This window comes from Salmo salar, chromosome 04, assembly GCF_965601325.2.
Source record: "Salmo salar chromosome 04, fSalSal1, whole genome shotgun sequence".
Classification (NCBI taxonomy): Eukaryota; Metazoa; Chordata; class Actinopteri; order Salmoniformes; family Salmonidae; genus Salmo; species Salmo salar.
Window position 1 is genome coordinate 63,028,283 of NC_138294.1, and position 24,832 is coordinate 63,053,114.

Sequence of the window (24,832 nt, forward strand, 5' to 3'; positions counted from 1 at the left end):
CCCTGGTATAGGGTGAGGGTAATGTTTAAGATTGGCAGTCATGGGAATAAATATGTTCATTGCAAGAATTCGCTGTTAATTATTAGCTGACCAGATATCTGATTTAAGAATGATAATTTATACACATTATTGTTGTGTTTCATTACAGTCTTCGTTTTATTATCAATTTAAAGCAGAAACTAAAACCGCGTTCATGGTAGGTTAGCCGAGGCACAAGTCATTGGAATTGCAGCAATTTACTTGGACTAATGAAAGCCCATGCAGTTGCCAGTGACACTAACTTCAGTGCTGCCAGTCTCACACGCGCGATCACCAGCTGTCGAACTCTGGGGACAGGAATATGGGCGAATTGACTTGGGGATCATTTTTCCTGGGTTTCCTTAATTTCAAGACAGAAAAATATGTCATCGCCGAAAACAGAAAATTGGGAATCTCATTCAGAGTTTTTCAGATATGTGTGCTGGCATACGTGATCGGGTGAGGTGTATGTATTTTTTTATTGCATGCTAACAATGTAGAAATAATCAATACTACAGCATGAATAATGTATTAAAATGGCAATAATTATTTCCATACAAAGTTGCAAATAGATGTAATTGTCAATCGTGGGTGTCTTTGAGGTCGTTCAAGCTGTCATCATGAAACGGGGCTAGGGAGTTCGGGTGTTGTTCCCTCAAAGACTATAATATTCACGGTTCAGGACTGTGGTAAAGTTGTTTTGATATTCGTCATATATTCGGACCTTCAAACTTCAATAGCTAACGAAAGATTTGAGCTACATACCTCCAGTTAGTTTCTTTATGATGGAAAAAAGGTGTGCATGTCTTATTTTCAGACTCAAGTTTCATAATCACACATTAATTGTGTGGGTAGCCTGGCACTCCTTCAATAGAGAACCACAGTATGAGTCATAATACCCATAAAACCCAACGGTCAAATAAGGAATGGTTCCAATCGTTTTTCCACCATTCATTTTACCCATAGGGGATTTTAGAAACACTTAAAATAAGGGTTGTGTTTCGTGTAGGCCTACCCTGGTGTGAAGTTTTGATAACAGTATAAATCTCCCTAGGACAAGGTGAGTTCTATCAATATATTTGCCTGTATTTACCCCCCAAATGCAATGCTAATTAGCTGTAAATGTGGCTATCATAAAGAACCACAAATGCCGTGATGATCTGGATGAGACTGTGGAATTGAGGCAAAGGTAAGAATCTCTGGATTAACGATCTAATGCTAGCTACATTTAGTAATTAATAAATTGGCAACATTTCTTTAAATTAACAATTCTGTGAACAGTCTTGTGCAAGTTTTAAATTGACACAATACCTGTTACCAAAGGTGTCAGCTAGAGATGATGTGCAGGAGCTTGCAGGGATTTGTAGTCTTGCATGATGTCCACGTTGATGATAATTAGCATTTTCGAATCTGAGTGTAAATAGAGCCAAATATATTAATAGACGTCACCTTGTCCGAGAGAGATTTGCACGGTTATCAAAACATCACACCAGTGTAAGCCTACACAAAACACTGCCCTTATTTTAAGTATTTCTAAAATTCTCCATGGGAAAAAGGAATGGTGGAAAAACAATTGGAACAATTTCCCTGTTTTGACCGCTAGGTTTTATGGGTATTTTAGCAACATTTCTTGTTAGATGTTTTGACTAGAACCCCAAAATTGTATCATATTACTCCAGTGCTAGCCTCTCTACACTGGCTTCCTGTTAAGGCTAATGCTGATTTCAAGGTTTAACTGTTAACCTACAAAGCATTGCATGGACTTACTCCAACTTGTGTCTCTGTTTTGGTCCTGCCATACATGATGTACCTACACATACGCTACGGTCACAAGACGCAGGCCCCCTTATTGTCCCAATAATTTCAAAGGAATCAGCTAGAGGCAGGGCTTTCTCTTTTAGAGCTCCTCTATTATGGAATGGTTTGCCGATCCGTGTGAGAGAAACAGACTCTGTCTCTACCTTTAAGTCTTTACTGAAGACTCATCTCTTCAGTAGGTCTTATGATTGAGGTGAACGGCAAGGCACTGGCAAGAGGAACCACCCTTTCTGTGTCTGTCTGGCCGGGTCCCCACTCTCTCCTGGGATTCTCTGCCTCTGACCCTATTACGGAGGCCGAGTCACTGGCCTGCTCGTGCTCTCCCATGCCGTTCCTATGAGGGTGCATCAGGTCATTTGTATTTTATTTCACCTTTATTTAACCAGGTAGGCCAGTTGAGAACAAGTTCTCATTTACAACTGCGACCTGGCCAAGATAAAGCAAAGCACTGCGACAAAAACAACAGAGTTACAAACAAACATACAGTCAATAACGCAATAGAAAAATCTATGTACAGTGTGTACAAATGTAGAAGAGTAGGGAAGTAAGGCAATTTATTTTATTTTTTATTTCACCTTTATTTAACCAGGTAGGCTAGTTGAGAACAAGTTCTCATTTACAACTGCGACCTGGCCAAGATAAAGCAAAGCAGTGTGACACAGACAAGAACACAGTTACACTTGGAATAATATGGAATAAACAAGCCAATAACACACTAAATAAGTCAATGACACAGTAGAAAAAAAGAAAGTCTATATACAGTGTGTGCAAAAGGCATGAGGAGGTAGGCAATAAATAGGCCAGAGGCGAAATAATTACAGTGTAGCATTAACACTGGAGTGATAGATGTGCAGATGATGATGTGCAAGTAGAGAAACTAGGGTGCAAAAGAGCAAGAGGATAAGTAATAATATGGGGATGAGGTAGATGGGGTGCTATTTACAGATTGGCTGTGTACAGGTACAGTGATCGGTAAGCTGCTCAGACAGCTAATGCTTAAAGTTAGAAAGGGAGATATAAGACTCCAGCTTCAGTCATTTTTGCAATTCGTTCCAGTCATTGGCAGCAGAGAACTGGAACGAAAGACAGCCAAAGGAAATGTTGGCTTTGGAGATGACCAGTGAAATATACCTGCTGGAGCAGGTGCTACTGGAGGGTGTTGCTATGGTGACCAGTGAGCTGCGATAAGGTGGGGCTTCACCTAGCAAAGACTTATAGATGACCTGGAGCCAGTGGGTTTGGCGACGAATATGTAGTGAGGGCCAGCCAACGAGCGCATACAGGTCGCAGTGGTGGGTAATATATGGTGCTTTGGTGACAAAACGGATGGCACTGTGATAGACTACATCCAATTTGCTGAGTAGAGTGTTGGAGGGTATTTTGTAAATGACATCGCCGAAGTCAAGGATCGGTAGATAGTTAGTTTTACGAGGGTATGTTTGGCAGCATGAGTGAAGGATGCTTTGTTGCAAAATAGGAAGCGGGTTCTAGATTTAGGTTTGGATTGGAGATGCTTAATGTGTGTCTGGAAGGAGAGTTTACAGTCTAACCAGACACCTAGGTATTTGTAGTTGTCCACATATTCTAATTCAGAACTGTCCAGAGTAGTGATGCTAGTCGGACGGTCAGGTGCGGGCAGCAATCGGTTGAAGAGCATGCGTTTAGTTTTACTAGCATTTATAAGCAGTTGGAGGCCATGGAAGGAGTGTTGTTTGGAGGTTTGTTAGCACAGTGTCCAAAGAAGGGCCAGATGTATACAGATTGGTGTCGTCTGCGTAGAGGTGGATCAGAGAATCACCAGCAGCAAGAGTGACATCATTGATATATACAGAGAAAAGAGTCAGCCCGAGAATTTAACCCTGTGGCACCCCCCATAGAGACTGCCAGAGGTCCGGACAACAGGCCCTCCAATTTGACACACTGAACTCTATCTGAGAAGTAGTTGGTGAACCAGGTGAGGCAGTCATTTGAGAAACCAAGGTTATTGACTCTGCCGATAAGAATGAGGTGATTGGGGCGGCAGGTAGCCTAGTGGTTAGAGTGTTGGACTTGTAACCGAAAGGTTGCAAGATCAAATCCCCAAGCTGACAAGGTAAAAATCTATCGTTCTGCCCCTGAACAAGGCAGTTAACTCACTGTTCCTAGGCCGTCATTGAAAATAAGAATTTGTTCTTAACTGACTTGCCTAGTAAAATAAAAATTGACAGAGTCGAACGCCACAGGATGTTTTTGTGCTGGTCAAGGGCAGTCAAGTCTGGGGTGAACCAAGGGCTGTATCTGTTCTTAGTTCAAAGTTTTTGAATGGGGCATGCTTATTTAAGATCCTCTACTGATGGGATGAGGTCGATATCCTTCCAGGATACCCGGGCCAGGTCGATTAGAAAGGCCTGCTTGCTGAAGTGTTTTAGTGAGCGTTTGACAGTGATGAAGGGTGGTCGTTTGACCGCGGACCCATCGTGCACACAATCAATGAGGCAGTGATCGCTGAGATCCTGGTTGAAGACAGCAGAGGTGTATTTAGAGGGCAAGTTCATCAGGATGATATCTAAGAGGGTGCCGCCCATGGTTACGGATTTAGGGTTGTACGTGGTAGGTTCCTTGATAATTTGTGTGAGATTGAGGGCATCCACCTGGAAAGGTGGATTTTTTTTTTAAGTAGAAGCTCGAATTGTTTGGGCACAGACCTGGATAGTATGACAGAACTCTGCAGGCTATCTCTGCAGTAGATTGAAACGCCGCCCCCTTTGGCAGTTCTATCTTGTCAGAAGATGTTATAGTTAGGGATGGACATTTCAGGATTTTTGATGGCCTTCCTAAACCAGGATTCAGACACGGCTAGGACATCAGGGTTGGCGGAGTGTGCTAAAGCAGTGAATAAAACAAACTTAGGGAGGAGGCTTCTAATGTTAACATGCATGAAACCAAGGCTTTTACGGTTACAAAAGTCAACAAATGAGAGCGCCTGGGGAATGGGAGTGGTGCTAGGGGCTGCAGGGCCTGGGTTAACCTCTACATCACCAGAGGATCAGAAGAGGAGTAGGAAAAGGGTACGGTTAAAGTCTATAAGAACTGGTCGTCTAGTGTGTTCGGAACAGAGTAAAAGGAGCAGATTTCTGGGCGCAGAAGAATAGATTCAAGGCATAATGTACAGACAAGGGTATGGTAGGATGTGAGTACAGTGGAGGTAAACCTAGGCATTTGAGTGACGATGAGAGGTTTTGTTTCTTCTCACCAGTTAAGCCAGGTGAGGTCACCCCATGTGTGGGGGCTGGAACAAAAAGGCTATCTAAGGCATATTGGACAGGGCTAGGGGCTCTACGGTGAAATAAGACATTAATCACTAACCAAAACAGCAATAGACGAGGCATATTGACATTAGGGAGAGGCATGTGTAGCCGAGTGATCATATGATCCAAAGAGTAGCACTAGATGAGTCAGGGAGCCAAATCCCGTAGCCTCTCCTATCTGGTGTGATCTTAGGAATGCTCCCTCTGATCCTCCTCTATCTCTCGGTTTCTCCTTACACACACTGTACACAGTGATTGATTGATCTTATTGTACATTTCTCGTTCTAAGTAGAACCCTCTGCAAACGTTTATACCTAGCACCAAATGTGGTTCTCTTATGGGGACAAGCAGAAGTAGACTATATTTTCTACAACAATAATCCACTCTCATTTGCCATTCAGTTCCTGTGATGGGAAGTGTTCAGTGTGTTGCTGGAATTATTTAATTTGTCATAGTTTGTCAAATGTTTTATTAAATTGAATAGAATATTTAAATCCAATTTCTAGTGGTATATTTCTCTTGCAAGTCCTTCCGTAGTTTGAATATGAAAGGCATTGTGGTTAATCTCTTCTATTAACTTGGTTGAATTGATTGGTTGAATACCAGGCAGGCTGCGGCGTTCTAGATAAGTTGCAGGGGTTTAATGGCACAAGTGGGGAGCCCAGCTAACAGCGAGTTGCTGTAGTCCAGACGGGAGATGACAAGTGCCTGTATTAGGACTTGCGCAGCTTCCTATGTGAGGTAGGGCCGTACTCTACAGATGTTGCAGAGCATGAACCTGTTGGAATGAGTCACTGCTTTGATGTTTGCAGAAAATGACTGGGTGTTGTCTGAGGTCACGCCAAGGTTCTTTGCACTCTGGGAGGGAGACAGTGTGGATTTGTCAATCGTGATGGAGAGGTCTTGGAGCTGGCAGACCTTGTCCGGGAGGAACAGCAGATCCCTCTTGTTGAGGGTGAGCTTGAGGTGGTGGGCCGACATCCAAGCTGAGATATCTGCCAGGCACGCAGAGATGCATGTCACCGCCTGAGTGTCAGAAGGGGGGGGAAGAAGAAAAGTATTTGAGTGTCATCCGCATGGCAATGATAGGAGAGACCATTTGAGGATATGACAGAGCTGAGTGACTTGGTGTATAGAGAGAAGAGGAGAGGACCTAGAACCGAGCCCTGGGGGGACACCAGTAGTGAGAGTACGTAATGCAGACACAGATCCTCTCCACATTACCTAGTAGAAGCGCTCTGCAGGGTAGGATACAATCCAAGAATGTCCAGAGCCTGAGACACCCAGCCCTGAGAAGGTGGAGAGGAGGATCTCATGGTTCACGATGTCAAAGGCAGTGGATAGATCTAGGAGGATGAGAACAGAGGAGAGAGAGTAAGCGTTTGGCAGTGCAGAGAGCCTCCGTGAGACAGAGAGGAGTCTCACTTGAGTGACCCGTCTTGAAGCCTGACTGATTATGGTCAAGAAGAACATTCTGAGAGTGATAACGAGATATGTGATCAGAGACGGCATGTGATCAGAGATACCAGTCTGTCGTTTTTGATGTCAGAGGGGTCGAGGTTTTTTTTCTTGAGAAGTGAAGGGACTCTGGACATTTTAAAGTCAGAGGGGACGTAGACAGTGGTCAGGGATCAGTTGATGAGGGAAGTAAGGAATGGGAGGTCAGCAGAGATGGTCTGGAGACGGGAGGATGGGATGGGGTCGAGAGGGAAGGTTGTTTGGCGGCTGGACTTCACGAGTTGCAGGATTTCATCTGGAGAGAGGGGAGAGAAAGAGGTCAGCGTAGGATAGTTCTGTGTGAGTGGGAACAGTGGACTGAATAGGCTGAGTGAATGTGGAGCGGATGTCATCAGCCTTCTTTTCAAAGTGGTTGACAAAGTTGTCCGCAGACAGGGAGGGGGTGGAGGATTAGTTAAGTTTCAAATGCACCATTTTATTTATAATTTTTTATTTAACTAGGCAAGTCAGTTAAGAACAAATTCTTATTTTTAATGACGGCCTAGGAACAGTGGGTTAACTGCCTTGTTCAGGGGCAGAACGAAATGAAAGAAATGCCTTTCTTGCAAGCTCCAAACCCAACAATGCAGTAATCAATATCAATGTAGAGCTAAAAATAACATAAGGTAGAACAAAAACACACAAATAAAAATAAGAAATAATAAGAACTCGAGAAAGTAAGAAGTTATATACAGGGTCAGTTCCAATACCATATTTACAATGTGCAGGAATACTGGAGTGATAGTGGTAGATACAGTATGTATAGAGGTAAGGTGACAAGGCATCAGGATATATGATAAACAGAGTAGCAGCAGTGTAAGTGATTGCATGTGAGTGTGTGTGCATGTGTGTAGAGTCAGTATAAATGTGTGTGCATGTTATGTGTGTGTTGGAGTGTCAGTGTGCGTGTGTGTACAGTCGTGGCCAAAAGTTTTGAGAATGACACATTTTAATTTTCAAAGTCTGCTGACTCAGTTTGTATGATTGCAATTTGCATATACTCCAGAATGTTATGAAGAGTGATCAGATGAATTGCAATTAATTGCAAAGTCCGTCTTTGCCATGCAAATGAACTGAATCCCCCAAAAACATTTCCACTGCATTTCAGCCCTGCCACAAAAGGACTAGCTGACATCATGTCAGTGAGTCTCTCGTTAACACAGGTGTGAGTGTTGACGAGGACAAGGCTGGAGATCACTCTGTCATGCTGATTGAGTTCGAATAACAGACTGGAAGCTTCAAAAGGAGGGTGGTGCTTGGAATCATTGTTCTTCCTCTGTCAACCATGGTTACATGCAAGGAAACATGTGCCGTCATCATTGCGTTGCACAAAAAGGGCTTCACAGGCAAGGATATTGCTGCCAGTAAGATTGCGCCTAAATCAACCATTTATCGGATCATCAAGAACTTCAAGGAGAGCGGTTCAATTGTTGTGAAGGCTTCAGGGCGCCCAAGAAGGTCCAGCAAGCGCCAGGACCGTCTCCTAAAGTTGATTCAGCTGCGGGATCGGGGCACCACCAGTACAGAGCTTGCTCAGGAATGGCAGCAGGCAGGTGTGAGTGCATCTGCACGCACAGTGAGGCGAAGACTTTTGGAGGATGGCCTGGTGTCAAGAAGGGCAGCAAAGAAGCCCCTTCTCTCCAGGAAAAACATCAGGGACAGACTGATATTCTGCAAAAGGTACAGGGATTGGACTGCTGAGGACTGGGGTAAAGTCATTTTCTCTGATGAATCCCCTTTCCGATTGTTTGGGGTATCCGGAAAAAAGCTTGTCCGGAGAAGACGAGGTGAGTGCTACCATCAGTCCTGTGTCATGCCAACAGTAAAGCATTCTGAGACCATTCATGTGTGGGATTGCTTCTCAGCCAAGGGAGTGGGCTCACTCAGAATTTTGCCTAAGAACACAGCCATGAATAAAGAATGGTACCAACACATCCCCCGAGAGCAACTTCTCCCAACCATCCAGGAACAGTTTGGTGACGAACAATGCCTTTTCCAGCATGATGGAGCACCTTGCCATAAGGCAAAAGTGATAACTAAGTGGCTCGGGGAACAAAACATCGATATTTTGGGTCCATGGCCCAGACCTTAATCCCATTGAGAACTTGTGGTCAATCCTCAAGAGGCGGGTGGACTGTAAGAGGCGTACGCAACACCCTGCTACAACTCAACTCCCCGTGGAGTAAAAGAGGTATGGGATTGTAGGTGCGAGTAAGGATGACAAAGGCAGAGAATTTACTGTTTACTGGGAATTTATTCCTTCACACGGTAAATTTGGGAAAAAGTGGCTGAACGGAACCAAAGCAAAGAAAGTAAATGTCAAAGCCCCCTCTCCTACCTTACCTGCCTACCCACTACTTACCTAACTTAGCACCACCTGGTGCACTAACCAAAATACAAGGGGTGGTCCGCCCAGGTCTTACCTAGTGTGTATAGACAGTAACTACTACAGGTTATGTATGCCCGCAGGCCTCTTGCCTAAGCACTCCCTAGGTGCCTTCCCCCCTGGGAACAAATGAAACAGAATAACACAAATGTAAGTAAACAATTCCAATAATCAAAACCACTGCATCCTATTGGCACACACATACCTCAGAATCAGCGGCTATACAATACTTAACAAAAAACTAGCAACAACTAACACAGAATTTACCACACACACACACACACACACACACACACACACACACACACACACACACACACACACACACACACACACACACACACACACACACACACACACACACACACACACACACACACACACACACACACACACACACACACACACACACACACACACACACACACACACACACACACACACACACACGGACATATCAATCATCTCTCTTCTGATCAACAGAACACTGGCTTATATAGCTGAGAAGGAGTCTGTAATGGGATACAGCTGTATCCCCTGACGAGAGGGCGGGGTCAGATCTCCAATCATCGATGTGACCGACCAATCAGCTGCTTGGGAGGAATTTCAGGAAGCCATTTCCTGAAATACAAACCACAACACAGAAACTGGGGAACATAACATGGACAAACAAAACCCCACAAATTCTGACAAACTCCAAGCATTGATTATGCAAGAATGGGCTGCCATCAGTCAGGATGTGGCCCAGAAGTTAATTGACAGCATACCAGGGCGGATTGCAGCAGTCTTGAAAAAGAAGGGTCAACACTGCAAATATTGACTCTTTGCATCAACTTCATGTAATTGTCAATAAAAGCCTTTGACACTTATGAAATCTTTTAATATTACTTCAGTATTCCATAGTAACATCTGACAAAAATATCTAAAGACACTGAAGCAGCAAACTTTGTGGAAATTAGTTTTTGTGTCATTCTCAAAACTTTTGGCCATGACTGTAGACTCCTGGGAGTGTGCATAAAGACAGTGCAAAGATACAAATGAAATAGTCTGTATAGCCATTCTGTTAGGTATTTAGCAGTCTTATGGCTTGGGGATAGAAGCTATTCAGGAGCCTGTTGTTGTCAGTCTATGGCTTGAGTGGCTGGAGGGAGGAGAAGGTGGAAAATAGTTTCCTACGGTTAAAGAGAGAAGCTTGAAATGTAGAGTGATAGAAAGTGGCTTTAGCAGCAGGTAGAGAGGAGGGAGTGAAAGGATGATAGGTCATCCTAGGAGTTTAGTTTTTCCTCCATTTTCGCTCAGCTGCCTGCAGCCCTGTTCTGATAGAAGGGTTGCGGCCAAGGGGTGGGGATTGTCTGTAAAGCCTACAGTGAGAGGAGCAAACCAGTATAGAAAACATACACATAGTTGACAAAGCTACAAAAGAGCAAAATTAGATAATCTGAAAATAACTAGGTAAGATCAAGTGAGAGAATGGTGTGGAGTCTTCCTCACCTTCCTTCCTCGAAAAACTCTGCAGAACAGTCTTTGTTTCAGCGACAGTCTTAGTTTTGCCCCTTAATCCTGGTTGATGTGTCAACAATCAGCTGCAAGTTATGAGCAATCAGCAGTTCACACACCAAGTATGCTACTGGAAAGACAGGCAGCACTTTAAGTAGATGGCCCTAGCTAGCAAAAAGGCCGTACTAGACAACAACAGATTAAGACAAACAATTATACTTATCACTCTTGGAGATATCAGGAGTCTTTTAGCTATGGCTAGAGATTGAAGCTATATTTAGAAACTGGATGTAGACATGGTAATAGATGATCATCAGCAGTGTCTGGAAACATGGAATAAAATAAGAAATAAAGATGCATAAGAAATTGGTGATAGACATGTAATAAGCAATGGAGTCTATTAAAGAGTACACCATTCACAAATCACTGTGTGGAGAAAGCGAAGCAGGTCCTTTTTGACTTCAGAAAGAAGGCTGATTTCATTACTTCAGCTGACACTCAATTGAGAACAGGTAGAGAGGTGCATCAGTTTCAATTATTTAGGGACTATTACAGGCAGATGCCTTAACTTCACTGAAAACACAGTACATTTAACACTTACCTGCTATGGAGACTGAGGAGCCTCAACGTAGTTCCCACAATCCTGCAGAGCTATTACACCTGCCACATGTTACATCAAGCTGAGGAAGGTAGTCAGTATGGGCTCTGCTGTCTGAGAGCAGCAGTGCTCAGGCCTTTAGAGGCTGTATGACACACAGGCAAACGAAGAAGCCAACACAAAGAGCAGGGGACTCAATTCACAATCTGTGTGGCTTCTTCCAGAGTCTGCCCTCTGGTCTGAGATACAGTACATACACCAACATTCATGACCGACTTAGGCAGGGGCAGCTTAATTACCACTGCAATCCGGCTGCTCACTTAGATCAAGGAGCTATAGAAATTCTAAGTAAAAAATGTTACTAGTACATTAATTAAGGTAAAATAAATGAATCCACCAATGGGAGTGTGATGTGTGTTCCTATCATGTGAATGTTCCAAAGTTGGTTAGGGGTGTCAAGGTCACATGGTTAAGGTTCTATTGCATTTGGAGTGATTTTTTAAAAATAAATATATACAGTATATAAAAACAAATGAATAATGGACAGTTGAAATGAGGCTGCTAAGTGACGTGGTTGAAGACCTATTGACATTTTAAAGTTTCATATATTTATATTAAATCATGTATTTTATAGGAAAACCAAAGTGTGTGCAACATGCCTCTCTATATAAAGAATAATGGACAGTTGAAATGAGGTTGCTAAGTCACGTGGTTAAAGAGCTATTGAATTGTTACATTTTCAAATATTGATTTATAAAATTGTGTAAACACTTTACAGGAAAACCAAAGGGTGTGCAATGTGTTTCCCCATGATGTGAACAATACAAAGTTGGTTTAAGGTGCTTAGGTCATGTGATCAAGGAGATATTGAATTTCTAAGTAAAAAAGATTAGAAAGAATAAATTACAGTAAAATAACTTTTTTTAAACTTCAGAAAACCAAAGGTTGGTTTGAGGTGTCTTGGTCACATGGTCAAGGAGGTATTGAATTTTAAGTGTTTTTTTTTTAAATGTATGAATCATTGACTAGGTATCCCCCTTTTTCATTGTATGAGAAAACTAAAGGATGTGCAACATGCTTCACTATATAAGGAATAATGGACAGTAGAAATAAGGTTGCAAAGTCACGTGGTGAAATTTGAGTATTGTGATAATGCACTTTGTTTGACAGTTCCTAACTATTTGCATTACCACAGCACCAGGCTGCCTACACTGTTGCCACATGATTATGAAACTCGGGTCGGAATCTGGAAAATAAGACATTTGCAATGTTGTACACCTTTTTTCCTTCATAAATAACCCAACCTGAGGTATGTAGCTCAAATCATTTGGGAGCTATTGAAGTTTAGGTCCTAATGTCTGGTGAATATCGAATCTCAAACCAGCTTTACCAAGGTACCCTCAGGTGTCTATATTGATGCACTATGAGAGTATACAGACAATATACTTTTTCAAATATATTTTTGCAATAATAATTCCAGAGACCTAGAATTCCAGAAGGATATATATATCTCCCCTTCCCGAGGCTACCGTCATTAACTTTTTACATCATGTACCCTTGTAAAAAGTGTGTATTAGGCTAGTAGGCTACCAGTTCAACTTGTCAATCTGTTCCTATGTTCCTTCATACAATTAGAGAAATTCTCAACAAAAATCGAATTAATAATTGCAGTTCGGGTAAATGTAAATAAAGCATTTTGTTTTTGTTACTTTACTTTTGACCCTAAATAATCCACCTATGTCACAGTGACAAATCATTCCTTCACAAAATGAAAGTATCCTTTCATGACTACCTCCTCTCCTTCATTTCATTACCATGTTTTACAGTATTCTATAAGTGTTATAGAATGCATTTGACATGCATGTGTCTTATGAACACTCAGCACATGAAGGATCCAAGTTTGTTCAAATAACCATCCATGTTAATTTTATATGTGACTGACAACTACTCTATTTTCACAAGTGACCGAGAGTTAAAATGAATGAATTTACAGAAAAAAATCAATCAATCAATAATCAGTGTGTTTAAATTCTCAGGTGGGTTTTAGTGTTTAAGAAGGGGTACCAATCGAGGGAAGAGACCGTCCAGAGTTCTGTCATCACCAAGCTGAAAGGAGTGGTCATGACCAACAACACGGAAACTGGACTTCGCCTGTGGGGGCCTGAGGATTATGTCATACCTCCAACGGTGAGATTCAGGGACTTTTTGGGAGGTTTTATGTATACAGGTAGAGCCGACACACAGTACACAGCCTACTGCTAAATGATTCATTCAAGTCTTAGTGATACAGTATGTCATTGATATTGTATGTTTTCAAGTACAATGAGTAACATTTTTATGAGGTCTCTCCATTAACTCACTTTCATCAGTTTTCAATCACACCCAACTGATTTTTAAAGTAACAGGCCACCACATACAGCTTTACATCACATCCATAGAGACAGTATATCTGGCAGTATATCTGGCTATGGCATGAGAGTAGTGCACTTTATGAAACATTGGCATAAGCATCTTTGTCAGCTATTTTGAACATCCATTTGGTACTGTTTTAGAATATGAGAAGTTGACACGTGTTTAGAGTGCTCTTCTTTAAATAATGTTTATCTTGTATGGTCATGGAAATGGCGATGATTAGAGTCATTGGACGTTATACTGTACAGGCTGTAGAGCAACAGAACAATCGTTATATGCATTTTAGCTATGAGTCTGTTTCCTCAATAGACACTCCATTTCATCTGTCTTGTTAAATAAAAGATAAGGAGTTGATTCTCAACTCTAATCAGTATTATTCACTTAACCTTTAGCGACTCAATGATAAACAGATTCAATAGAAAAGCCTGCTCTTGTCCACATGGTGAGCCCAGTCAGCCACCACTGGATCTCCTTCATTTTCTATTTTGTAAAACTATATTAATATGTGGTGAGAAACTGTGCTATTTATATTTAAGCTTATTAAAAGCTTAGACAAAAGAATATGTATTTAGGGATTTAATTTTGTATAGTTAACACACAGTCCATCAGTCCACTGACTAACCTGATTGAGGAAAGTATAGTTTTAGCTTGTTGTTGTTTTTCAGGGTGAACAGGTTTTCTTCATTGTTACAAATTACATCGAGACCCCGCATCAGAGCCTTGGGTTCTGTGCTGAGGTGAGTGAAAAGCAATTTCGTACTACCATAATCTAGACAAAATCTTGTTTATTGAATTTATTTTCAAAGATCCCCCTGAGATAGAGATTGGATGACTGTGCAGCTGAGATAGCAATACTTTAATGATCCAATCAAACAAGGAAATGAAACTCCACTAAGTCAGCATTGATAATGCTATGGTTCTTACCATATATGGCAAAGCAAGCAGAAAAAAACGGCTAGTAATTTGAGGCGGATGTCAGAATCCAAACTGCCTAGAGCTTTATTTGTAATGCCTCAGGCCCAACAGTTCTTTCCTCAGAGAAAGATGGCTTGACCTTGCCATTGTCTTCCAATAATTGCTTATTTGATGTTAAAGTACGCTTTCGGTGCCGCTATGATAAGTTATGAATGATTGATTCATTATATTTAATGAAGATAAAAACTTCATAGTATGAAGGGTTCAGTGTGTCACTGTTCACTGGTCCAATAACATTGTGTTTTCCTAAATTGCTTTAGCATTCAAATGGTGCTCCCCACTGTGGTCACCATGTATTGTATGTTGTCATCATCTCTAGGCTCTTCAATACACTGCTTTGAATACAGGCTTGCATTTTTAACTGCATCAACGTGTCCTATGTTCTCCAGAGCCCTAAGGTGCCAGATGGCCAATGTGTAAACAATGAGGATTGTGCTGAGGGTGAGGCGGTAGTTGCTGGCAATGGTAAGGACTAATATGGTCAACTGGGGCAGTCTTTATCTAATTTCTATTTACATTTCCAAGATGAACATTTATTTACAGATTAACACTGGCTATGATCACATTTCTCTTAAAATGCACAAGTACACCGCTAATGTGTAGAAGGCTTATGAGAATCACCAGTGTTGGAATTGGACAAATGTCTCTCTAGGAAATTCCTTCGAAAAATGTTGCATGCCAAAATTATTCAACTTTGGTAACTCCTACGCGTTACCCTTCACCCTAATTTCCCCCAAGATTATTATGTCTTTCCAGGATGTTGACAGCGATCTTTTCCTTTCCCTGCAGGGGTGAAGACCGGCCTGTGTTTAAACTCTACTGGGACCTGTGAGATACATGGCTGGTGTCCCGTTGAGACGGGACGTAAACCCTTGTGAGAATTCATCCTCTTTTGCTGTGAAAATAATGAAATTGTCACTTTTGCATTGAGTCTCAGTATAAGTGTACCCACTACATACACTATGTTATGTACTTCAGTATTCTGAAGTACCTTGTCCTGATCATCTACCATTATGGAGAAGTCACTTTGATTTAACACTTTCCCCCTTACTTTCCAGGGAGGCTTTATTAAGCAAGGCAGAAATCTTCACAATTTACATCAAGAACTCTGTCAGGTTTCCGAAGTTTGAATTCTCCAAGTAAGTGATGTGGTGTTAAGTGGGGCTTGTTCATTCAGACTTCAGGGTAGTAGAGGCTATCTGTCTCTAGGGAAACTGTCAGTGACATAGATCATTAAGTATGTGTAAGTAGGGCAGTGGGGGATACATGTCCTAGAACTGCTTTGGATAGCTATGAGGGTGCACAGTCCCTTCTATTTATATACAGCCATATCGCCCAGTGCCCAGTGAATGTGTGTGTCTGTGCACGTGCATACTGGGTGCGTGTGTGTATGTGTGTTCAGTGAGACAGTGTAGCGGTCATCTGAGATGTCCTTGACAGCAGAGCAGGCCCAGTCCAGGACAGGTGTCAGAACAGATCTGATTGGCTCACTGTGCTCTCATGTCAGTAAGTAAGGCTGTTGTTGTAGAAGGGTTCATCAGCCAGAACATCGGTGTTCTCTTTCCAAGCCTAATAGGAAAGCACAGAGACATCAGACCTCTGCCAATTCATGATTCATCATTTCAGTTGTAGATCTTTTGATTAGGGGAGAGTGTTTCTAGGAAACCATACACAAAATTAATAATGTGACCAAATATTTAAGAAGAGGTCATCATTTCATTGAGTCTGTGAAGGAAGAAACCACATGGAAAAAGTGGTAAGCAAGTTAGGTCCAAAAAATGAATGTATTGTGTTAGAGGTTTCAGGATTCTTTATCTAAACCAAAGCAGATAGTTTTGTACATCAGTTGGGGTCTCTTATAAGCTACAATATGAAGTCCTAAACCTAGCGTGAAAGTGCATCCTGGAAGCTGTGTGGGCAAATATAGTCAAAATGTTTGCCTTGGGTAAAGTTGTTTACATTTTGTCATTTTTATGCATAGTATTTTTGCAATGTGTCATGCATATGAACTCAAGATGTTTATTGTTACAGAGCAGACATCATCATGCCCTGTGTATACAAACGTAAAACAAGCAGGGGTCTAGCCCCCCTTGAGGTTCTTGAGAGAGCAGCCAAGGAAGTGAGAGAAGGGAAGAAGTCCATTTGAGCAGCAGTAAGGGCTGAACAAATTTACTGAATGACACTGAAGAGGTACATTGACAAAAAATAAAATGAACATGTACCTGTGTGAAAGAGAAGCTATGATAGAGTGGCAGAGGTACACAAGGTCTTATCTGATGACAATGGAGTCTGAGCTTGCTAATCATATCAAGAATCTCGTGGACCAGTTTCATGGGCTTAGTATCCTCAAATGCAGAAAACGTTCCTATTCCCCCTCTGAATGGCACACATACACAATCCATGTCTCCGTTGTCTCAAGACTTAAAAATCCTTCTTTAACCTGTCTCCTCCCCTTCTTCACTGATTTGAAGTAGATTTAACAAGTGACATCAATAAGGGATCATAGCTTTCATCTGGATTCACCTGGTCAGTCTATGTCATGGAACGATGTTTCGTATACTCCGTGTATAGCTGAATGTAGGCATGCATTGAAGATGTACAATTATACCACACTCCCATTCCATTAATTAAACTTTGACCTACCATCACCCGCCACTGGCACAGGACACCATCACCCATTTACCCCAAGCTGTCTCAACTTACCCTGTCCCTATGCTCAATTTACCCCATACCCAGGGTAAGTTGTGCCAAGAGACCACTTGTTTTGTACAAACAATGTTTTTAAAACGGTTATGTTTACAATAATTCAGATTAGTTCCAGGATACACAATATCCTGAAATAAATGTACATATGTTTGTTAGAAAGAATACTATATTTCCCTTGACGTAGTGATACTGAATGTAAAAAATGTCTCAACATACCCCTCTCCCCCCTACATTGTGTGTATTGAATGGAAAGTGTCTAAACTATGAAGTGCTTGAACTATGACGTTACTTATATATATATATATTTTTTAAATCTTTATTTAACTAGGCAAGTCAGTTAAGAACAGATTCTTATTTTCAATGACGGCCTAGGAACAGTAGGTTAACTACCTTGTTCAGGGGCAGAACGACAGATTTGAAGTTACTTGAATGAGCAGCATGAATAAAATGAACAGTTTAGTAGATGTGCAGCTTGAAATAGCATAATATATTTACGTGCCATATGAGCTATTTAAGAAATGATAGATAATATATGTAACTCTGTGCTATTCCTTAACCTGTTGGGGCTAGGGGGCAGTATTTTCACGGCCTAAAGAGAGAAGCGTGTCATTTCAAGCTGATAAGATAACTTAATTGTTCATTCTATTTGGTTTAGGCCTATGACCTTTTTTGGATTTAGCCAAGGAAAAGTATGATACTGGACTACTAATCACATATAAACAAATGACATGTCCTGTTCTGTCTCCTTTCCCCGCAGGTCAAATGTTCTGGACACCGGTAATGACTCCTATCTAAAGAGATGTTCCTATGACAATGACCTACATCCCTACTGCCCCATCTTCCGTCTGGGAGACCTAGTCAGCAGGACTGGACATGATTTTCAGGACATGGCTGTAGTGGTACATAAATGTATTTTTTTAATCTTTCAATTGATCCTTTATTTAACCAGGTTGTCCCATTGAGGTCAGGAGACCGCTTTCCCTGGCAGAGAGAGACCTGGCATAGAGGGTTGGGTTTCTTGTTAAACACTGAGTCCACTGAATCCAAATTAGGCTTTTCAGGCTTTCATCATTCTATCCAAGCAGTGCGGGAGTGGTGTAATTCTATTTTCCTCCAGTCCATTTGATAATGATGCTTGCTTTCAGGCAGTTAGGTAATTACCATAATTTTGTTTACATTTAATTGGACATTTGCCATGTAGGCTGCAGTCATTAGGCCTGACATTTAAATGAATAACAATGATGGTTGCATAATTGCAACAACAGTATGAAACATAGCAGTTGCTAGATCTGTATTAAGTGGCTTGTCACAGAGCCCTGCATAAAGTGCTTTCACCTCAACTCCCTAGTAAGCTCAGGGTAGACATTTACAAGTAAACACTAACTTTTGTTGTTAATATAGCCGGACACCCAGCATAGAACAAGACAATGGGTTAACCAGAGCCATTCTTACCATATATGGCGAAGATGATCAGCAGTGTAGTAGCTACTGTGTTATCATTAGAGTTGCCAGTTTTAATGTTGTGAAGTACAGTATATTTATGTTCCTAGTTGTTAATGTTTAACGAGGAGTTGATGTAAATGTAACCACAGTTCATAGTCAAGGTTAAGAAAGTAAATCATGAATAGCAGGGCAATAGAGTAATCCTCCATATTTAGAGCAACGTCAAGCACAGATGTTTATTCATAAACAGTGTAATCTTTCTCTGTCTCTGTCTCTCAGGGTGGGTCAGTTGGAATTCTGATTGAGTGGAACTGTGATTTGGATAAGGACTACTCACAGTGTAACCCAGAGTACAGCTTTACTCGTTTGGATATGAACTTAAACAGCTCTGTCACATCAGGCTACAACTTCAGGTACATCTTGACATGCATTAAAGTAATGTTCCCAAATTTTGTATAATTTCAGCCAGTAGTTTTGAAAGTGGTGCTCATGAGCCGAATCGGGTCCCCATTTTTTTGTTGTTGTTGCAATTCGCATGATATTTTATGAATCCAATTGGTAAAACATGTTACAAATTTGTTGTGCTTAAGATCCCCGTATTGCATCTTAAGCACGTTTTACTTCATGCAGATATAATAATCCATGCACTAATTCTGAAAAGTTATTATCTTGAGCTCTCTCGAAGTACTGTATTTAATCTCAGATCTATCTCTACCAAGCAGTTGTTGACATTTCTGTTCCAAACAGCTGATTTGTTTGTTTTCCAGATATGCCCGGTATTACAAAGATGAAGCTGGAGAGAGCTATCGGACATTGTATAAAGTCTATGGGATTCGCTTTGATATCATGGTGAATGGACGGGTATGACAGTGATTCTAGCTACACTTACTTGTCTAATTGAATGTGTTGGTAGTAGTAATATTACAGTCTGTGTCAGATCAAATGTTCTTTATTGTTCTTCAGGCTGGAAAATTCAACATCATTCCCACAGTAATAGCTATTGGGTCTGGGCTCGCTATTATGGGTATGGTAAGTCATTTAATAGATTTGTGTTTTAATTTGTTTCCAATACACATGCTTGTCTATTTACTCCCCCCCCCCCCCCAAATATTTCTCTGTAATTCTGTTTCATGCAGCATGCCCAGGTTGGATGCTATCAAATGCTTTTGAAATGCGATGCATTCGGAAAGTATTCAGACCTCTTGACTTTTTCCACATTTTGTTACAGCCTTATTCTAAAAATAGATTAAAAAAAAAAAATCTATCATCAATCCACACACAATACCCCATAATGACAAGTTTTTTGCAAATGTATTAAAAATGTAAAACTGATATCACATTTACATAAGTATTCAGACCCTTTACTCAGCACTTTGTTGAAGCACCTTTGTCAGTGATTACAGCCTCGAGTCTCGTTTCTCCCATTTTTCTCTGCAGATCCTCTCTAGCTCTGTCAGGTTGGATGGGGAGCATCGCTGCACAGCTATTTTCAGGTCTCTCCAGAGATGTTCGATCGGATTCAAGTCCGGGCTCTGGCTGGGCCCCTCAAAGACATTCAGAGACTTGTCCCAAAGCCACTCCGGTGTTGTCTTGGCTGTGTGCTTATGGTCGTTGTCCTGTTGGAAGGCGAACCTTCGCCCCAGTCTGAGGTCCTGGGCTCTCTGGAGCAGGTTTTCATCAAGGATCTAGCTGTACTTTGCTCCGTTCATCTTTCCCTTGATCCTGACTAGTCTCCCAGTCCCTGCTGCTGAACAACATCCCCACAGCATGATGCTGCTACTACCATTCTTCACCGTAGGGATGGTGCCAGGTTTCCTCCAGATGTGACGCTTGGCATTCAGGCCAAAAAGTTCAATCTTGGTTTCTTCAGACCAAAGCATCTTGTTTCTCATGGTCTGAGAGTCCTTTAGATGCCTTTTGGCAAACTCCAAGTGAGCTGTCATATGCCTTTTACTGAGGAGGGGCTTCCATCTGGCCACTCTACCATAAAGGCATGATTGGTGGAGTGCTGCAGAGATGGTTGTCCTTCTGGAAGGTTCTCCCATCACCACAGAGGAACTCTGGAGCTCTTTCAGAGTGACCATCGGGTTCTTGGTCACTTCCATGACCAAGGCCCTTCTCCCCTGATTGCTCAGTTTGGCTGGGTGGCCAGCTCTCGGAAAAGTCTTGGTGGATCCAAACTTCTTCCAATTAAGAATGATGGAGGCCACTGCAGAAATGTTTTGGTACCCTTCCCCAGATCTGTGCCTCAGCACAAACCTGTCTCGGAGCTCTACAGATTTCCTTCGACCTTGTGGCTTGGTTTTTGCTCTGACATGCACTGTCAACTGTGGGACCTTTTATATAGACAGGTGTGTGGCTTTCCAAATAATGTCAAATCAATTGAATTGACCACAGGTGGACTCCAATCAAGTTGTAGAAACATCTCAAGGATTATCCATGGAAACAAGATACACCTTAGGTCAATTTCAAGTCTCATAGCCAATGGTCTGAATAGTTATGTAAATAAGGTATTTCTGTTTTTTATTTCTAATAAATTTGCGAACATTTCTAAAAACCTGTTTTCGCTTTGTCATTATGGGGTATTGTGTGTAGATTGATGAGGATTTGTATTTAATTTCATCCATTTTATAGTAAGGCTGTAATGTAACAAACTGTGTAAAAAGTCAAGGGGTCTGAATACTTTCTGAATGCACTGTATCACCACAGGAGGGCGATCCCTTATCATTTTTCATACAATATACTAATCTTCTTCATTCCAAATTGATCCCTATCCCCTTGTTTGTAGATCTGAAACATTCGAGTAGGTCTAAGCAATATCGCTACATTTTCTTTTCACTGTCTAAACCTGTCATATCTACAGGAGTACCTTGGGTGTATAGGTGTCAATTTGGCATTCAGAAGCCCTCTGCCCCCTAGCAAAAGGTTTAGTGCCCTATTTCAGTCTTATTTATCTGAGGAGACAGCTCTTTGAAGTCTGCTGTACACATCCACAGGACAGTTAGTGTTTTTTGTCTTTTTGTTTTCACTATGGCCTGTGAAGTTGCCTGAAGCTTTATTGGGGGTGTTGGCCTTATTTCTATCATGATTAATGTGACTCTATTGTATGTCTTGACTTGAACCTTGCCTTTGTCTTTGTTTCAGGGAAAATTTGCATGTGATATGATATTTGTCTACATGTTGAGCACGAGTTCCTTCTACCGAGACAGGAAATTTGAGATTCTCAAGTAAGACACTATGACATGGTATTACTACTAACTACAGAATTTACACTTTGTCGTTTATTCAGTAAAGTAAATAATTTCAGTCTTGAATTGTTTGCCTTGCTACTTCTCTCTGTCTGTCAGTAAAACAAATAAAACATCCCTTTAACAGGAAAGAACGGATCAAGAAGCACAAAGAGATTGCGAAGACATTGGTGAACCGAGACACAAGAAAACACAGGAAACATGCTGGGGAACAACACGAGCTTACCACACTCTCTACGAAGAACGAGGAGAAACAGGACCCTAAAACCGGAGAGAAAAACGAGGTTCACATTCTCTCTCCACGAACTGTGGGGCAACGGTATAATACTCACCCTCCACGACACTAACCGATTAATTCAGAGTGAGACAGCAGACTAGAAGCTGCACGTAGGACAACTTACTGTTGAGATAGCATAGTAGAATACACAACTTTGTGTACGCAACCAATAAACGTTGATTTTACGTGCAATTAAAAAATGTGGTAGTGCATCAGCAGTTCTTCTATAATGTCTATTAGCCCATGTCAGCTAACATTTTATAGGATTGCTAGGTAAGTTAGTCTAGCCAGCTATCTAAACAAGAATTTGTTCTTAACTGATTTTCCTAGTTAAATAAATAAAATAAACCTTCAAGGCTGAATTACCTGCTGGGCTCGAAGGGAACGTGCCCATGGGCCCTGACCTCCAGGGGCCCTTTACCTCCAGAAGGCCCCCATTGATTTTGTTTATACACCCGGATATCGTACTAACATGGCATTTGTCAAGGCAAAATGTGTAGAACTGCAGTAGATGTTATTTAAGAAATTCTCGCTTAGGGCTCCCAAAAGGCTAGAGGCGGATCTGTGAGACACATTTTTATTTATCCTTTATTAACACAGGTTGTCCCATTGAGGTCAGAAGACCTGTTTTTCAAGAGAGACCTGAAACAAAGAAGTTCTGCTATTGTCAAGATGTCTAGACTGTGTCCTGTAGCAGGTGGAAAGTAAAATGAGGGTGGGTGAGGTGCTGATCCCGATGCCCACCCTCTTTCTCCTCTTCCAGCAGAGGTTACTGATGCATGGCTCTGGTTTTCCTATGTCTCTCAGGAGTGATGCATGTCCTAATTGGACATGATGACTGATGGGCTGGAAAATAGAAATGACAATGCTCTCCTTTCCTTACACTTTACTGCTGCAATGACAATGCAGACGCTCCAAGAAGCGAGATATTTATCAAAGAGAAAAAGCACTATTCTATTTCTGACGTCTTATTTACTTGTTCCAAGATCGAATCTGTTGAGGGGTCAATTAGGCCATGCAATCAAACCATTGCAGAGTGCTCAACTAGGTTATTATGCTGGCAGCGGTGTTCCTTCAAACCTTGACAGACCGCTTGTAGTAGAATGAATCCTTGAGTCATATGATGGAATACCACATCGTGAGAGAACGGTTGCTTTTTAACACAATTGAAAAATACACTGGGTCTAAGGTTGTCTATCATAAATACTTCTCATTTGTGATTGCTTGTAACTTCTGCCTTGTCCGGTTCAATATGTCTGTATATACAAAGTCAGAACTAGAGGAGTATGAGGCAAGTTGTTGAATGTATTTCCTTTAAATGGAAAACATTGTATGATAATGCATTTTTAGGGCTAATGGCCATTGTCAGAACAATCATATCAGTTGTCTGCCAAATCTTATGATCAATAAATTATACAAACAGGTTGGAGTTATTTATTTTGAAGGATCCAACCAGAGCCGTTATATCCTATTTACACTACTTGAAAAATATTTTAGCATCAGGCACATCACTCTGATGCACACTTCCCATCAATGTTTATTATAACATGTATCAACTGCTAGATGACACAATTTGGTAAATTCAGTTATCCTAGAGATGCAATAGAGCAGAGAAACAATAACATACTGCAGCAGTTAACAGTTCAGTAAATGAGAGAAAGCAGGACATGTTTTAGTTTATGTATAGAGTTGCTGACAGACATACTTCACGTAGCTGTATAATAAACAGTTAATCTAACAAAGTATTTAATCAATCGCCTATATCTACAAAGTTTGCGGGCAGTTAGACAGTTATAATTGGATTTACATGACATTAGGTTTAAAACTTGCTCAACATTCTGGTCAATTTTATTAGTACACATGCACCATTCCGTAGAGGAAAGTCCAGAACAGGACGTAGGTAAAAAGACCTCCAACAAGCCCTCCTGTAAAGAGCATCCTCCGAGACTTGAAGCACTTGTTCCACCTGCGACTGGCCTTGATGATGAGAAGAAGGGAGAGGAGGAACGAGGCGAGGAAATAGAAGATAAATCCGTACAGTCCTGTGAGCCCAAGGATGCCCGCTGTCGCTCCCGACAGAGCTGACACCGACGTCCGGCAGTAGTCCAGCACTGCGGCGTTGCCCCTCACAGCAACCTCACTGATGAACTGTGGCCCTTCTCGTTTCGCTACGACTGAGGCCATGTCGGCACCCCCTTGTTTGTTTTCCAGCGATGACTGCTGCAAACAAGAGGTAATTAGAAAATAATTACATAATATTGAATGATTTCATTGCTGCATATACGTTATTGTATCGTACAAATTCTGAATAATCTTGTTTAAAGCAAGCATTTTTGTCACTAGCGAACCGGCTTGCCAGCTGACATCTGGACACTGGGAGCTAACGTTAGCAGCTAGCAAGCGGTTTACTCACCGAATTAAAAATAATATCGAGTGCTTCGTTTACTGCACAAACACATCAAAGGCACATAGCTAGTTTGTGACACTTAATATTCCATGTCAATTGATTTACTAACCCCTTCACTACTGGAATGTAATTACAGAAATAAAGCTAATTCTAGCTAAATAGCGCAAAGGTAACTGCGACGCCACCAGTCTTTCTGAATCTACCCTTTTTTTGTGAAATGCATTCTGGGACTTTTATTTGTGTATCAACTGCTCGTTTTTGAT

General features: G+C 41.4%; 2 protein-coding genes across 4 annotated transcripts; one reads left to right on the plus strand and one right to left on the minus strand.

Moving 5' to 3' along the window:
- The first annotated feature begins 93 nt into the window (after positions 1-93).
- Positions 94-23,585, plus strand: LOC106603501 (P2X purinoceptor 5). Of its 2 annotated transcripts, XM_014197275.3 has the most exons (13): positions 94-477; positions 13,138-13,288; positions 14,179-14,250; positions 14,878-14,953; positions 15,278-15,362; positions 15,547-15,627; positions 17,952-18,093; positions 18,917-19,050; positions 19,405-19,498; positions 19,601-19,666; positions 21,782-21,864; positions 22,013-22,204; positions 22,763-23,585. In XM_014197275.3, the coding sequence occupies exons 1-13, from the start codon at positions 341-343 to the stop codon at positions 22,773-22,775; spliced, it is 1,326 nt and encodes a 441-aa protein (XP_014052750.1). In that variant the 5' UTR covers positions 94-340; the 3' UTR covers positions 22,776-23,585. The 2 variants fall into 2 exon arrangements, with proteins under 2 accessions (XP_014052750.1, XP_014052748.1); XM_014197273.3 differs by having other exon boundaries at positions 95-477; positions 22,013-23,585.
- LOC106603502 (ER membrane protein complex subunit 6) lies at positions 23,583-24,832 on the minus strand. 2 transcript variants are annotated; one of them, XM_014197278.3, is made up of 2 exons: positions 24,576-24,832; positions 23,583-24,382 (listed from the first exon to the last, which is right to left on the minus strand). In XM_014197278.3, exon 2 carries the CDS (start codon positions 24,344-24,346, stop codon positions 24,014-24,016), a length of 333 nt encoding a protein of 110 aa, XP_014052753.1. In that variant the 5' UTR covers positions 24,347-24,382; positions 24,576-24,832; the 3' UTR covers positions 23,583-24,013. The 2 variants fall into 2 exon arrangements, with proteins under 2 accessions (XP_014052753.1, XP_014052752.1); XM_014197277.3 differs by having other exon boundaries at positions 23,583-24,379; positions 24,576-24,800.

Excerpts from the sequence above, each read along its gene's own strand:
- LOC106603501 (XM_014197273.3), top strand. The coding sequence starts at position 341 with ATGGGCGAATTGACTTGGGGATCATTTTTCCTGGGTTTCCTTAATTTC. Across the intron at positions 13,289-14,178 it reads ATTATGTCATACCTCCAACG|GGTGAACAGGTTTTCTTCAT; the intron begins GTGAGATTCAGG and ends GTTGTTTTTCAG. Across the intron at positions 14,954-15,277 it reads GGCGGTAGTTGCTGGCAATG|GGGTGAAGACCGGCCTGTGT; the intron begins GTAAGGACTAAT and ends CTTTCCCTGCAG.
- LOC106603502 (XM_014197278.3), bottom strand. The coding sequence starts at position 24,346 with ATGGCCTCAGTCGTAGCGAAACGAGAAGGGCCACAGTTCATCAGTGAG.